This window comes from Hyperoodon ampullatus, assembly GCF_949752795.1.
Source record: "Hyperoodon ampullatus genome assembly, chromosome: 5".
Classification (NCBI taxonomy): Eukaryota; Metazoa; Chordata; class Mammalia; order Artiodactyla; family Ziphiidae; genus Hyperoodon; species Hyperoodon ampullatus.
The window spans coordinates 40,930,006-40,946,519 of NC_136918.1; the positions used below are offsets into that span (position 1 = coordinate 40,930,006).

General features: G+C 44.3%; 1 protein-coding gene across 1 annotated transcript in view; it reads left to right on the plus strand.

Moving 5' to 3' along the window:
* Positions 1–6,734: 6,734 nt before the first annotated feature.
* The window catches only part of P3H2 (prolyl 3-hydroxylase 2), a gene marked incomplete at its 5' end in the record, with an annotated part of 155,221 nt that continues 145,441 nt past the window's right edge, over positions 6,735–16,514 (plus strand). The window contains one exon of the mRNA XM_079705515.1: positions 6,735–7,208. Coding sequence (XP_079561641.1) covers positions 6,735–7,208 — 474 coding nt within the window. The remainder of the gene's footprint in view (positions 7,209–16,514) is intronic.

Sequence of the window (16,514 nt, forward strand, 5' to 3'; positions counted from 1 at the left end):
AAATTGAAGTTGGAAAAAGAGAAGTGATTATCAACCCAAATATCTTCAAACAGGAGAAGACATGGCTTTCAGTTTCTAAATCAGATTTCAAGGGTGGAGCAGGCCAGTTGAGGAACAGTGAAGCTGTCTTTGCCATGGGAGAAAGCCTCCTCCAACTACTACAGCAGGGCTGAGCCTGAAATATGGGGTTTCACATGAAGAATTCAAGGATGGAGATGGGAGGGTGGGTCTCAAAGACAGGAAAGGCATGAGGGTAACCTCAGAATGATGTATCACTCATGCATACAGTCTCATCTCTCCCAGAATTTCTGATGGGTAAGGTTTTTCTTTGCATCCACAAACAGTGATCTGACATCTCTAATGTAGGAATGAATTAAACCTATTTACTCTCATGGTCATGACTGTTTCTACAGGCATTAGATCACCTATCAAGTTGAGTTCACAGTCATGTTCAGCCTCTGTCCAATACATATGGTTTTACACACAGATACACACACCTTGTTCACATTTATTCTGCAGAAAAATTTTATGATTCTGTGACTCTAGCTCAGCGGTCCCCAACCTTTTTGGCACCAGGGACCGTTTTCGTGGAAGACAACTTGTCCACAGACCTGGGGGGGGGGGATGGTTTGGTGATGATTCAAGCACATTACACTTATTGTGCACTTTATTTCTATTATTATTACATTGTACTATATAATAAAATAATTATACAACTCACCATAATGCAGAATCAGTGGGAGCCCTGAGCTTGTTTTCACTTGCCACTCACTGATAGGGTTTTTTTTGTTTGTTTGTTTGTTTTTTGCGATACACGGGCCTCTCACTGTTGTGGCCTCTCCCGTTGTGGAGCACAGGCTCCAGACGCGCAGGCTCAGAGGCCATGGCTCAGGGGCCCAGCCGCTGCGCGGCACGTGGGGTCTTCTCGGACCGGGGCACGAACCCGTGTCCCCTGAATCGGCAGGCCGACTCTCAACCACTGCGCCACCAGGGAAGCCCACTGATAGGGTTTTGATATGAGTCTGCAAGCAATTGATTTATTATGGTTTCTGTGCAGTCAAACCTCTCTGCTAACGATAATCTGCATTTGCAGCCACTCCCCAGTGCTAGCATCACTGCCTCGGCTCCACCTCAGGTCATCAGACATTAGATTCTCATAAGGAGCGTGCAACCTACGTCCCTCGCATGTGCAGTTCATAGTAGGGTTCACGCTCCTATGAGAATCTAATGCGGTGGCTGATCTGACAGGAGATGGAACTCAGGCAGTGATGGGGAGCGGCTATAAATACAGATGAAGTTTCGCTCACTTGCCTACCGCTCACCTCCTGCTGTGCGGCCTGGTTCCTAACAGGCCACCGACCAGTACCAGTCCGTGGCCCGGGGGTTGGGGACCCCTGTTCCAGCTGAATGAGGAACATAAAACAAAGTTGGTAACTAAAGAAAAAATGTGGTCTGTACAAGTTTAACCCAAGCAGAATTTTTTTTTTTTTTTTTTTTTTTTGCGGTACGTGGGCCTCTCACTGTTGTGGCTTCTCCCGTTGCGGAGCACAAGCTCCGGACGCACAGGCTCAGTAGCGATGGGTCACGGGCCCAGCCGCTCTGCAGCATGTGGGATCCTCCCGGACTGCGGCACGAACCCGTGTCCCCTGCATCGGCAGGTGGACTCTCAACCACTGCGCCACCAGGGAAGCCCCCAAGCAGAATTTTGACAGGGGCTATGAAGATATTTAAGGTCTAGAAAGAGGCAGTGAGGTGCAGTGGGAGAAACAATAAATAGGCTTCAGTCCTGACCCTGTAACTTGCAAACTAACCTTTGGTAAGTCATCCCTCATTTATAAACCTCAGCTTTCTCACTGGTAAAATTACAGTACGAATGCCTTACTCAGAGAGACCCTTCCTTGCAAGTCAAATGACTACATGTTTGTGAGAAGAACTGGCATGATACCAAGCCCACTGGATAAGGGTGGGCACGCTGGATTCTCTGAATTTCAATCTAAATTGTGTTTTTAGCTTAAATTATTTGGGGAATAATTATCATTCTTTATTTCACTTCTTTTTCTTGTTCAGCTAGAATGTGACTCTCCTGAGGAATGAAGTTAGAATGCCTCCATGAGAAGAGTGTGGGGACAGAGTGTTTGCAAATGTTTTATTTGATTTGGAATTTTAGAGCTCAATCAGGAATTAAGGTAAGCGCAGGGACAGAGCTATTAAGGCAGTTGGAAAGGAACAGACAGTCCTGGAATGTGGCAGCTCCTGTTTGATTTTAAATGTAAGTAAGTTAAATATTAATTTTTCTAAAAAAAAAATCCCTCTTCCTTCCAGGGAGGCCCTTTTCTCTCTCTCTCTCTCTTATGTTGACAGATTGTTGGTGGCTTGCCTTTCACACTAACTTATTTGGAGGAAAAAAGTCTTCAGGAGACCCTATTTGAATAAGAAAAAAAGTCTTCCAAACAGCTCCCTTGCCGCCACATCAACAGCAGCTGAACAGCCTGGGTTGTTGCATGGTGAGAATTATTCCTTTCATTTCAAGGGAATCAAAGATGTTTGGAGTAAGCAAGAGCCCTGGTTACACAAGATCAAAATAAACGAGTGTTAGATTTGCTTATGGAAAGTGTCAGTTGAGTCTATTGCTAAAGTCTGAGTACACTTTTTATTGTTCCCTAAAGATTTTGCAGGAAAGAGAGAAGTCACCTATGGAAAAAAAAAAAAAAACCTAAGCTGATTTGGGGAAAAACAAGAAGCATTTGAAGATCTTCCCTTTTCTGAATTCATTCCTGCTGGAGGTTCCCTAAAGCAAGGGGTGCAATGATGATGCTGTTGACTTGTAAACAGAAGTCAAAAGGAAATTCAAGCTTCTGTCAAGATTCATTCCAAAGATAATAAAAAAAGGAAATGATTAAATCCCTTTTAGAGCTTTTGGATGGATTCTCTTGTGCTTTGGCTGTTCTCTGAATTTGTAAGGAGTGGGGAACAAAAGCAAAATTGCAGGCTCCCAGTTCATACCCACCTTAGCAGCAATTTCAACATCTTATGCTTCCAATGGCTCCTTTTCTCAAATCATCATTTGTTTCTTTCTTACTTTCATGCATTTTTGTCTTCTTTCTCTTTTAAAAAATTTTTTCCAAAGCTACTATCATCCAGTGCTCCATGACATTCAGCATACATGTTTTATATTTTGGTGTATAAAATTAAGCATACTACTCCTGCCAATGCCTATCTATGTGACCTGTGGGTCTAAGTTTCCTCATTTGTAAAATAAGGGAATTGAGTAAGACTTGCAGTGCTCAAACTATGTTCTATCCCAGGGTTCCTCAATTTGTACACTGTTGACAATTTAGGCTGGATAATTCTTTGTAGTGGGAGGCTGTCCTGTTCATCAAGGGATGGTTAGCATCACCCCTGGCCTCTACCCATTAGATGCCTTCAGTACAACTATACTCTCTCCCCTGGTTGTGAAAACCAACAATTGCCAAATGACTCCTGGGCTGAAAAAGTCACTAATTAAAGCAATGGTTCTCAAACTTTGGTGGGTATCAAAACACCTGGGGAACTTGGTAAAAACATAAAGGCCCAGACTGGATTCAATTACAAAGCCAGGGCCTCTGGGCTTTTTGTTTGTTTGTTTGTTTGTTAATTAGCTTTTAAATACACGACAAAGTTTTTGAGTACCACTGTTCATGAGGAATTGTGTTGATGAAATGGTTCTCAAAATATGATTCTTGTACCAAGAGCCTCAGCATCACCAAGGAATTTGTTAGAAATGCACATTTTTGGGCTCCACCCCAGGCTTGGTGAATCATAATCTCTGAGATGGGACCCAGTTGTCCAAGAAATGACCCAGGTAAGAAGAAGTGCGTTTTTAGTAAACCCAGAAAGACATTCAGAAATGCGAGAGAGGACTTTCTCAACACAACATTGATACCATTAGGTAGAGCGTTACCTGGAATCAATTGCTCCACCCTGTGTGGCTTCTATCACCATATGGTCATGAATTTTGTTCTGGCTCAGCCTTAAAAGGCAGATTAGATTTTCCTTCTTGGGGAGGGGAGATCTGAGGGATGGCACATCTCAGACTCATGAATCCTCTATGCACCTGGGCCCTGACTCATAGACTTACTCTTTGGGCTATGGCATTGACTCTAGACCAGTGGTTCTCAATCTTGGCTTCCTATTAGAATCACTTAGGGAACATTTAAAAATCTCAATGCTCAGGCCAAACCCCAGACCAATTAAATCAGAATCTCTCAGAGTGAGAACCAGATATCAGTATTTTTGCCTTCTCAAATGATTCCAATCTTCAAGCACATTTGAGATGCCAATTGAACACTTTCTATAAAGTCAGATAGGGCTTGCACAGAGGGAGAAAATGTAATAGGACATGCAGAAGGTTTGAAAGCAAATGTCAGTTTGGTAATCAGCATAAAGTTTGGTATGGCTACAACCTGTAAGCTTTTGATTCTGTGCCAGTGCCAATTCGTCCCCTAAGTTTTCTTAGATCCTTCAACCAGAAGCCATCTTTGCAAGCTCCACATCTCTATAGCACTTTGAATCTAATCTAAAATCTGCCATTTCTATAATATGGTAGATGTTAGACTAGCCCTTGTATTATAGCCCTTTCCCCCACAATACTTACTTTGAGAGTAGGTATCCAAAGATATAAATTTAATTGACATATATTAAATGATGTGGAAATGTCATGGAACGTAGAGATAATCCATAGCAAAGCATCCTGGCACTTTGCCCTCAGTCCCACAGCAGGACTTCTAGCCAATATGCTTCAAAACCTTCCACAAGTGGATTAATAACTCCGGACTCCAAAGTCTTTATCTGAAAAGAGAGACAAATCCTTAGGGCAAAAGTCTGGGCAGATGACCTAAGTGCAAATTCCAGAATACTGAACATCCAAAGTATTAAGGACATAGCTCCAAGGTGAAGCTTTTCCATCAGTGGAATAAGCCAAATAAGGGAGGTTTGGTGGAGAAAAGTAATAAGAGCATGATTCTTTGGGGTCCCTTGGAGTTACAGAGCCAAGGCTGTTTACGGCCAGAGTAGTCAAACGCAACAAAATGAGTGAAGGAATGAGCATGAAACTCTGGCAGCCTCCTGGGCCTAGTGGTGATTCTACAGAAAAACCTTCTTTGGGGAATTCATATCAGCTACACGATAAGTGTTCTTTCCTGTTGCCCTTCCCTCTTGCTCACCATCCCAGTGGCCAGGGAGATTGCTACAAGCACTAGGAGACCACAGGAATGTTTCCAGGAGGCAGGCTGGAGTCAAGGGTCCAGTGCATAAGCTCTCAGGAATCCTTGTGAGAGTGTGAAGCCAAGGAACAGGAAAGAAGAGAACACCTTGGCTCAGAAGGTATTCAAGAGGGAGGAGAAACAGAGGAACAGGAAAGCCTCCAGCTAGTCCTTTGGAGTCTGGCACCCATTTCTGTCAGCTTTCCCAGTCCTAGACTGATGCTCATTGCTTAAGTCCTGGGAGTACTGGATTTATTTTATTTTATTTTATTTTATTATTTATTTTTTTTTTGCGGTACATGGGCTTCTCACTGTTGTGGCCTCTCCCATTGCGGAGCACAGGCTCCGGACGCACAGGCTCAGCGGCCATGGCTCACGGGCCCAGCCGCTCTGCGGCATGTGGGATCTTCCCGGACCGGGGTACTAACCCGTGTCCCCTGCATCGGCAGGAGGACTCTCAACCACTGCGCCACCAGGGGAGCCCAGTACTGGATTTATTAAATTGCCTCTTTGTTCAACTCTTGCAAAAAGAATTTAGATCTGAAAACCGTTTGACGTGTTGGGATATTTGTCTGCCATAGTAGATGAGGAACCTAAGGCTCAGTTGTGCAAGTTTACGGCGTTGGTAAACTGACCGAGGCAGAATGTAAGTACAGCCATTCCAACAATTCTCTGGGTCCTGTAACGCCCTCCTCTGCACAGAAAGGTGGGCTATTCACTGTTCCCGTGTCCCTACTCCCTGACCCAATGCGCAGACACACACCCATACAAAGTGGGATGAGAAACAAGGGTGGGACCTTCTCTAAGAGAAGGAGCAGTAAGCAAGCTTTGATTCCAAAGGCCCAGGATTGAGTCCTTCCTTCGCTTTTTCACAGATCTATAAACGTGGACTAATCACTTTTCTCCTCAGGCCTCCCAACGGGGCCAACGGGCCCTCTAGGGTTTTCCTCACAGCCGGAGAGGGAGCTTCCATGTGAAGGTGAAGGACGCTGCAAACTGCGAGGTCACGGACAAATTTCAGAAAATGATGAAAGCCCTATCCTCGCTAAGCCGGCTTTTCTTCCTCTCTAAAAAGGGAGTAATCATGTCCATTCCGCAACCTCGAATGGACCCCACGCGTCAGGCTCTGCCCCCCCGCGGGCTGGCCCCCAGCGGCGCTGGCTCTCTGGCTGGCACTGGTGTGTGAGGGCCCTGGCCTCCCGACGGCTGCAGCCGGGAGCCTGCAGGGCGCGCGCTGAGCGCCGGCGAGTGGCTCGCGGAGGCTCGGGCAGCAGGAGGAGCGTGTGAGCTGTGGGCGTCCCTTTAAGAGCGGCCGTCCGAGCCGGCCTCCGCCTCTCAGTCCGCCGAGCGCCGCCGGTCACCTGAGGCTCCCGGGTCAACCGGCTGGCGGCGGGGCCGGCGATCTCGCCCGCGGAGCCGGGAGACGGGGCCTGTACGCCAAGTGCCCGGAGCCGACTGCGAGCGTGGCCGGCCGGCGCCCGTCCGCGGCGGAGGATGCGGGAGCGTATCTGGGCGCAGCTGCCGCTGCTGCTGCCCTGGCTACTGCTGCCGCCGCCGCTGTGGGGCGGCCCCCCGGACGGCCGGTGCCCGGAGCGCGAGCCCGAGCCCGGGCCTCTGCAGCCCTTCGACCTGCTCTACGCCAGCGGCGTGGCCGCCTACTACAGCGGGGACTACGAGGTGGCCGTGCGCGACCTAGAAGCGGCGCTGCGCAGCCACCGGCGCCTGCGGGAGATCCGCGCCCGCTGCGCCCGCCACTGCGCCGCGCGCCGCCCGCTCGTGCCCCCCGGCGCTGGCCCGGGGGCCGAGCTGCCCTTCTTCCGCGCCCTGCTTGAGCGGGCGCGCTGCTACCGCAGTTGCCAGAGCCAGCGCCTCGGGGGCCCCGCGTCCCGCCACCACGCCAGCGAGGATGTGCGCAGCGACTTCCAGCGCCGAGTGCCCTACAACTACCTGCAGCGGGCCTACATCAAGGTACCCAGAGCGCACACCTCACGCCCCCCGCTGCCCTGGGATGCGCTCCAGCCCTCCCCGCGGCTCCCGTCTCTTGGCCGGCGCGCTGCTCCTTAGCGAGTCAGACTGGGTCTCCTTTAACGGTTCTGTCTCATGTGTGGATCTACATAGCTGGTGGCCCGAGCTCTGTAACCAACACTCGATGAACTTGGGCAAGCCATTAGCTCTTTTGGCATCCACTTCTCTCTCAAAAAGAGGACTGTACTGATAAGACGTTTAAAGTACCCATTCAGCACTAATGTCTGAACATTGGTAGAGCCGGGCCTAGTATAAGTTCTCCTCTCGCTTCATTCCCTGGTCTAGCTTCATCCAGTTTCTCTCCCATCTCCGCTCCCTCATCCCTCCTACAAGTCTGCACCTTTTCTTTGAAGTTTAAAAGAGAGCGGTCTCAAAACAGCAGAGTTAAAAGTAGACTTGCTCCGAAACCCATCCCTCTGTCTTTTCCCCTGCACTTAGCACAAAAAGGGAAGATCAAACGTTAAAGAGGAGGTATGTGTGGAAGAGGTGAATTTGTGTGGGCAGTCTCACTAAAAGTACCTGAAGTGCTGACTCTTTCTCCTTTGATAGAAGGCTTCCAGTTTCTGGAGGTAAGCATTGGACTGAGTTATTCACCACCAGATGCTCCCTCTTTCTGGTTTTATTTTTGTGTATTCAACTTGCCTGAAGTTAGTGCCAGGAGGCAGACAGTGTATATTGACATCTTCCCCACATTCACAGTTTTAAAGATCTATGTGAATGCTTCGGCAGGGAGAATTTAGCCTGTGTTCCTCAGCCTCCCACTCTCACTCATCCATGGTGCTCTGAACTTACACCTTCTCCCCCTTCTGCCTTTCTATGTCAGTATATCCATGTCTGTTCTCCAGCTGTTGGAGAAGTGGCAGCTTTGGGGGTTGGTTTATCATGCCAGCCAATGGACCAGGCTGCATTTCTGGAGTGGTGAAAATACACACCAGGTGCTGATATTCTAATGTCTTTTGCAGCTCATCCCACAAGGTCTCTGAGCTCACAGGGCTCTCTGCAGATTTGCAGTTTTGGGTAGAGTTCAGGAAATCACAACTGTACCTAACTCTTAACTCCCAGTGCTCTGGCTAAGTTGCTAGATTTAGTATCTTGGGCAAGAAATAAGGAGAAAGCCTGAATCCTTTCCAGGATTTGTCTTCTATTTGCTTGTGCCTCCTGAAGCATTTGCTGAGGCATGTATTAAGTATAAATGCTTTCCTTTAAATGAATGGCTCAGTTTTTGGTGGTCTTAGAGAAATCAGTCAATAGCAGGCAGAGAGGGGCCTGTGAGTACCCGACAGCTGACGATATACTAAGCTAGTTCCCAGAGCAGAATGTGGGTGGTCGAGTTTGGTCCCCCTGTAATACTGTCTTCCCAGGAGTCTCCGATGTGAGGTTGGTAGTCCTGCTGATTGTTCTGTCACACATCTTGGGCACGTTTTCCTTTCTCAGGTCTGGAAAAGGAATGCATATTTATTTTCACTCCTATAAAAATAAATAACCACGAGGTAACTCTCAAAATGTGAGTGTCTTTGGTTCTGTAATTACACTTGCTTCACTGCTAATGTTAACATTTATCATTCTCCTGCTCCCATCTCCTGGTTGGAGGTCAAAGAAGATGAAGCCATAGGTTTAACATGCCTCAGTTTTTTTCAGTGAATTGATGACAGGAGATAGTCACTCACAGGTAGCTCTGTGGAGTGAACTATTGGCTGTGGTCTGGTGAGCCAAAGAAGTTTAAGAAGTCCTTTCAAAAATATGTGAGTTCATGTGCTAATTTCTGTTTTACTGGCAATGTTTCTGAGAGCAGAACAAATCTTGCATCTGCTTCCTGTTCACCTCCACTCCGATAGGTACAATGTCTACATAATTGATAATCTCTTAAGGAGGAAATCTTCTTACCCCTTTGGAAATTCATTTTTGATGGGTTGCAGTTTACAGGAGCATCTTTATGAACATCGAATAAGGTGTTCCCTCCCCGCAAGAGCACCACAATTTTAGCCTTTGCTTGGCTTCTTGGGAATTTCACTCATAAATGCACACACACACACAATCTTCTGAGAGCAAAACAAAACTCTCAAAATAACAGTATCTTTGGGCTCTGACAGGTTTGAATCCTAAAGTGTCCATTCCCTGATGATAGAGGGGTTCCCTGCATATACCTGCATATGATCATGGTACCTTGTATTGCTTACTTACTTTGGACATCAGTGATCCAGTCTGCATTTGAAAAGAATAATCCTGGGCCAGATTGAATTCAGTGAGGACTTTGTAGCCAAGATTTGAGAATTGTGAATCCTGTAATATGGTCAGAACTAGCAGACTTCCTAGAGATAAGGAAACACATTTATTCTCAGCTAGGGGTTTGCAAACTGTAGAAGCTCTTGGGAGATGCTGTTCCTCCCCCAAATCCCAGTTAGTGAGCTACTGATGGAAGCGAATTCTTTATGCTAGAGTGTTGGAAGGGAAAGATTGAGAATTGTGAAATCTAAGGCCTGTTGAGATGGATTTCTCATTTCACAGATGAGGAAAGGGAAATCCAGACAGGAGAAGGGACTCACCCAGTGTCACATATGATTTAATTTGATGAATTGAGCACAGGACTGGGAGTCAGGGGTCTGGGCTCTGCCAATATTTGGTCATGCCTGTGCACATCCACTGTCCCGTGGAGTCACCTCAGGTCCCAGGGAATGCTGAGTCCCCAGGGCTATCCTTTTGCCAGATTTGGACAGCTCCAGGAATGAGTCAGTCCTTGTCCTGTGGGGTAACAGACACTCACTGCATTTATCTTAAGGGCTGTTCTATAGAATCTTCCTTAAGCCCTGGCATGCTGGGGATTCCTCTGGACAGCTACAAGGTGGTAGTTCCACTTAGATCCTATCTACACTTTTTTGTTTAAAGGCAGGGTGAGACTCTTTAAACTTTCAAATTTTATTATTTCAGATTGTAAGATATAACTCATGATTCACAGCCTAAAACCTAAGATAAAGCTTTTATCAGAGCAGTCTCTGCTCGGAAACCTTCGCTGGTTTCCCCTTGCTTCTTCATAGTGCCCGCAGTGTTGAATACAGCACCCCTCAGCCTGGCTGCGCCTTAACTTTACAGACCCAATCTCCTCCCACTCTGCCATCCTTCAGCTAGAGGGAACAATGGATGCTTAATCTTATGTGTCTGACACTTCTGCACATCTGGGTTTATTTATTCTTCTTTGGGAGGCATGTAGGCTCTGGCATGAGATCAATCTGGGATTGAACTTTAGCTCTTCAATCTCTAGCTCTGTGACTGCGAGCAAATCACATAAACTTTCTAAGCTTTAGTTTCCCCATCTGCAAAATGGGGAGATAATGGGACCTACCTGATTGGTTTAGGTTTAAGAGAGTATTTATATAAAGCACCGGGGACAGGGCCCATTTCTGTTTCCAGAAACACTGGAGATGTATCTCTTATTATTATTAGTTATAACAGTAGATTTTCCCACCTTCTTCTCTATGTGTTCAAATGGTAAGTGTACTAGCACAAATATACCTATTTCTGTGAGATCCTCTTTCACTCCCTCTGCAACCGCCAACAATCCATCATTTCTCGCTCCTCTGAATGTCCACAGTAAAGAATATGTTCCTCTCATATCATGTTTCACTTTTAACCTTGTTTTGGAGAAATTCATATATTTGTTCATCACTTATGTGAGCTCCTTGAGATCAAGAATGGTCACAGTCATTTTTGTACCTCCTAAAGTAGGAGTTTCCAGATCTGGAAGATCAGCAGATGGATGATTATTATGAATCCCCTGGGCATTAAAAATGTGATTTAAAATTGGAGATTTAGGTTCAGTAGGTCTGAGTTGGGTCTCAGCATTTATATTCCCCCCAAATACCTAAAACAGGGGGCAGTAGCAGTAAATGCTCAGTGTATGTTGAATGAATGATAGTTTGGTTGCTGGTGTATGAAATATTGTGGAAAAAGATTTCTGTGTGGCGGCAGGAGGTTTTCTCAAATTAGTTATTTGGTTTCCTGGCTGGTCAGTTGGGGGAGAAAGTTATAGAAGGACTGTAGATTGCATGACTTTTCATTCTCTTCTACTTGCAAGTTCCAGCTAATGTTGCAAACTTCCTTTCCCTCCCCCTCCATTTTTTTTTTTTTCTAATTTAATCCTTATTTCCTAAAACTATGCTTCGGAAAATTCTTGACACGCTGTGCCTGTTTTATGTACATTTGTGGAATTTAAACAAATGTAAGCGAGATCCTTTTCTTTTTTTTTATCTGTGAACTTTATAATCAGGAATACTTTGACAGTATCTGTTTTTCTTTCAGTGTTCCCAGCCATTTAGTAAAAGGAAAAAAATTAAAAAAAAAAAAAGACAACCAGTGCTGCTTATTTATGTTTTTTACTTAAAACAAGCTTGCCCCTCCATGTTTTGTTTCTAAGTTGGTGCTTTGTGCTATTTGACCTTTGTTTTTCTTCTTAAGATTGGGGGCGGGGGGAGGAAATGCAATTAAGTTAGGCAATTCTATCTCCCTCCTAGAGTCAGCTCCCTAAACTTCCTTTTTCTTGACCATAATTTATTTTATTAGTGGTTTCTAGAAAAGAAAAAAAGTAAGTTCAAGGATTTTCCTCACTCTTATTCTGCTTTATCAACTTCTTTCTCTTTCTAGATGAAGGCCTTTAAAAAAGTTTGAAATGTAGGCCACATGACATGTGTATGATATATATTCTATTAGTGCAGAATAAAAACTTTTCCCAAATCCCATATTTAAATCTCTTTTTAACTGTATGTAGACTATGTACATTTTGTCTCCAAATTATTTCAAATAGGAAGTTGATTTTTTGTCTTCTTGAAATAGTTGTTTTGAAGTTTCCTAGTGGTTATTTCCTCAAAGGATGAGACTTTTTTTTTTTCTTCTTCTTACATTTGGACTTTTTCTTTTTCTTTTTGTTTTTTTTTTTGAGCTTGAATCATCAAAATCCACTAGTCATCATCTTTCTGTCCCACGCCTTAGGAAGGAAATCTGGGAGCTTCTTTGTGTAGCCAGCTCTTAGTTTCTGTGTGCTAAGGAGATAGAATTTCTATTGTATCCTTCCAGGAGGCTGACCATTTGAAGGCCCAGTCAGCTCTTTATCAGTCATCCATTGTGATTGCAAATAGTCAGTGCCACAGCAGCTTAAAATTCATTTAGATGAGGGGAGCACTTGCTTACAGGTTTTCTCCTATCTCAGTCTGGCGAATCAGGTATTCCTTTACAAGTTTTAATAAAAGAAAGTAATAAACTGCTTGTCTCCACAGATCCCATCTCTGAGAACCAAATGTATTCTGTCACGAATATCATTTGCTCAGTGATAAACTCCAAAGGGATAGATGCGTGGTATTCTTTTGGGAATGTTTGATAAAATGTCAGTTTGCTTCGTGGATGGAGTTTGAAAATTCTGAAAAGTGCATGGGTTCACCTAAAATGAAAACTGATGGGATTTGGTGTAATAATGGTTCTTTTGTATTACTAAGGAATTGAGTAAACTTGGGTGTCTTAGAATCCCAGATCTTAGAGAGCTGGAAGGAACTCCAAGAGAGCATCTTGTTCAACCCTCTCTCTCCAAGTTAAATAATTGGTTTGGGGCAGTGAAGCAGGGGTGAGAGAGGGAGGGATAAGTATTTTCCTTAAGAAATGCAGTCTTGCAAGGGTGAGGAGTGATAATTATTAAAACGGTAAAAATGCTACAGCTTGAAGGAACCTCAGAAATCATGAAGAAGTCTATCCCTGTCACTTAATAGCTGATGACACTGGCCTCAGAGGTTCCATGACAAATCGAGGAGGGTCAGCAAGCGGAACTGGGTTGGAATGTAGATATTTTCATTTATAGTCCAGTGCTTTTTCCAGACTCTGTGCAGTGGGTATTGCTACCTCCTGAGGGGCAGTCTGGTGAATCAGTGGTGCCACTGAGAACTGCAGTGGACCTGGTGCCTCCAGAGACAGTGCAGATACAAGGTCCTGCTTCCTGGACTACCCCACCCACCCTGCATTTTCATTCACGTGATATATTGGCCACTTAGCCAAGAGTCACTGTTGTCTGGTGGAAAATTTTGCATTTCTCATTAGGAAAAAATAATTTCTCCTGTCTTTTTTTCCATTCAGCTTTTCTCCTATAATCCTTTTTCTGTCCTTTTATGCATCCCTCCTTTCCTGCTGTCTGACTTCCTAGCTATGTAATTTCCATGAGAGCTGGCCCTCATTTGCCAAATGGCCCAAACACATCTTTAAAAAACTTATTTGTAGTCAGCTTTCTGCATGGTATGTTTCAGTGCTGTGTGTATGATTTTTGGGGTTTAGTACTGAGGAGAGCTGCAGGCTATAGTCAGAAGAAGCTGATTTCACTTGACCACACCCCTCTCTGCTTTACTTTGTTTTCTATACTTATTTCTCTCTTTCTCTCTCTCCTTTCACATTCCGTGTTCTACTAGTGATCTGCACAGTGAAATTACATCTTCAAAGGAGAGGGTTGTTGGGATCAATGAAGGGAGGAGAGAAGTAGCTAGTGGTAGAGGTAATGTTAGGGCTTTGGTTCTAATAAAATGAAGGCCATACAGCCTCTTATTTAATTTGCTCCACAGACATAGGCATCTACTTCTATGAAATTCTTTTTATGTCTCTTTTCCCCATATGATCTGTGCGTGAGTTGAGCGTATGTTGGGAAAGATATTCATTTCCCTCTCCTCTTGGCTCCCCATCTTTCTGCAACTGCTCCCTGCCACGTTCATAGAACATTTGTGTCCCCATCCTCCCATTTTAAAGATGGGAAAATAAAATCTGAAAAAGAATCAAGTTGTCCAAATGTATCCAGCAATTTAATGGAAGAGCCAGGATTAGAATCTAAGAACCCCAATTCCCACCTCTGTGACATTGCTGATGACCACTATTTGTAAGACACACACTGAAAACACGAACTTAACAAAATTAATTTGACACACATAGCATGCCAGTTACATTATTTGCCAAATGGGATAGACCCTGAAAATAAAAGCTACCTTCTGCAATGTTATTCCTTGCACTACTATTCTGCCCATTTCTGGGAAAAACTCATAAACAGACCCCTGGATTAATGCTATTCCCCCAATAACTCTAATGAAAATGAATGAGGCAAAGAATCTTCTTTGGAAGGGAAATGAAGGTATAAGAGCCAGAAGGAGGGAGATCCAAGAAGTCAGATTTTCCAGAAGTGCAGGGCTATCAGAATGATCCTGCTGGAATTCATTATCTACAAATAATGGGTTGAGTTTTTGTGCAAGTAATGAGACACTGCTGAAGATTACGGTGCAATTATACTGGAACTATGGAAAAGGAATGGAGAAAAGCAAAAGATATAATAAAATGAATAAATCTAAAACAAAACAGAGAAATTGTTAACAAACCCTGAATCACAGGAAAGTTAATTCAGCCAATTTTGATTTATTCTTTCTGCTTGAATGCTAAATTTTTAGTTTTCACTTCGCCAAGATTAATAGGCTTGCACAAAAAGAAAATCAACACATAATTAGAACACCAGACACAGTGAATTACCTTAAGGCCAGATTTGGCTGTTTTCAAAAATGATCTCAAATTATAGTATCAAAGATTAATCCAGAAGACCATAAAAAAATTATTTCCCCACTGAAGTAAGAATTATTTCTTAGTAATATTTTTCAGATTGAATCCTGGATCAACAATCAGCATTTGATTGTAGTACAAGGCATTTAGAAATGCCACCAGGGACAGAGACTTTTCACAGACAATTATTGTTTCTATAGGATGATCAAGGGCTCAATTACACAGTGGAATCTGCAGGTATTCAGGTCAGTAGGCATTTAAACTGGAGTTTCTCAACTTTGGCTTATTGCTATTTGGGATGGATAATTCTTTGTTGTGATGGGCTGTCCTGTGCATTTTAGGACGGTTAGCAGCATCCCTGGCCTTTACCTACTCAACAGCAGTAGCAACACACTTCACCTTGCTTCTAAGCTGTGACAACCAAAAATGTCTCTATACATTGCAAAATGTCTCTTGGGGTCAAAATCACCCCACATTGAGAACCACTGATTTAAACATGTAGCCATATTTAAGATAACTGGGCATTGACATTAGACATGTACAAATCAAGTTTTGGACAACCCATATGCTAGATGGCAGTATACCCACTGATGAATCATGATATTTATGAAAAAGTTTAGCTATAGTTTCATATCTTTTATGAGGGGAATTCCATTGGAAACAGAACCTCTTTCTCCAAGATGCAAATCACTAGGCTTATATCCCTTAGCTGGTCCTGCCCGTGGCTGCGCTGATTCAGTATGTAGGAAAAACCAGAGTATCTGGCTTCTCTCTACTTATTATCTGAACATGACAGGACAGGTTACTTTAGCAATACAAACTAACACCTTTCAATTGTGAACTCCAAACTCCAGAATTAATGTGTTTTTCATTCAACTCAGAAAGTACCCAAACTCAGTCATGTAAAAGTAATCCACTGCAACTCTTGGTTTTCTTGGGGTTAGTTCTTTATCACATATACTCTTAGAAAGCAGCTTGACTCAAACCCCAAATGCCATCTTATAGAAAGCTGGAAAATGGGGAAAATGGGAGGGGGTCAGAGGAAAGAAGAAATGATTGTGAGATTGAGAGAGTCAAAGGGTGTCTCAGTCCTTTTGGGCTGGTATAACAGAAGACCATACGCTGGTGGCTTATAAACAACAAACATTTAATTCTCAGAGTCCTGGAAGCTGGGAGGCGAAGATCATGGTGCCTGGAGATACCGTGTCTGGTGAGAGTCTTGCTTTGCTGTGACCTCACATTGCAGGAAGGTTTCTGGAGCCTCTTTTTTTTTTTTTGTGGTACACGGGCCTCTCACTGTTGTGGCCTCTCCAATTGCGGAGCACAGGCTCCGGACGCGCAGGCTCAGCGGCCATGGCTCATTGGCCCAGCTGCTCCGCGGTATGTGGGATCTTCCCGGACTGGGGCACGAACCCATGTCCCCTGCATCGGCAGGCGGACTCTCAACCACTGCACCACCAGGGAAGCCCTGGAGCCTCTTTTATAAGGGCATGAACTCCATTCATGAGGGCTCTGCCTTCATGACCTAATCAGCTCCCACATGCCTGCTTTCTAATACCTTGGGGACTAGATTTCAACATATGAATGTTGGGGGAACACAAACATTCATACCATAGCAGAGGGAGGTGCAGAAATAGATGGAGAAAGATGAAGAGATGATAGCAAAAATTAGGTAAAGGAAGGCAAGAACAA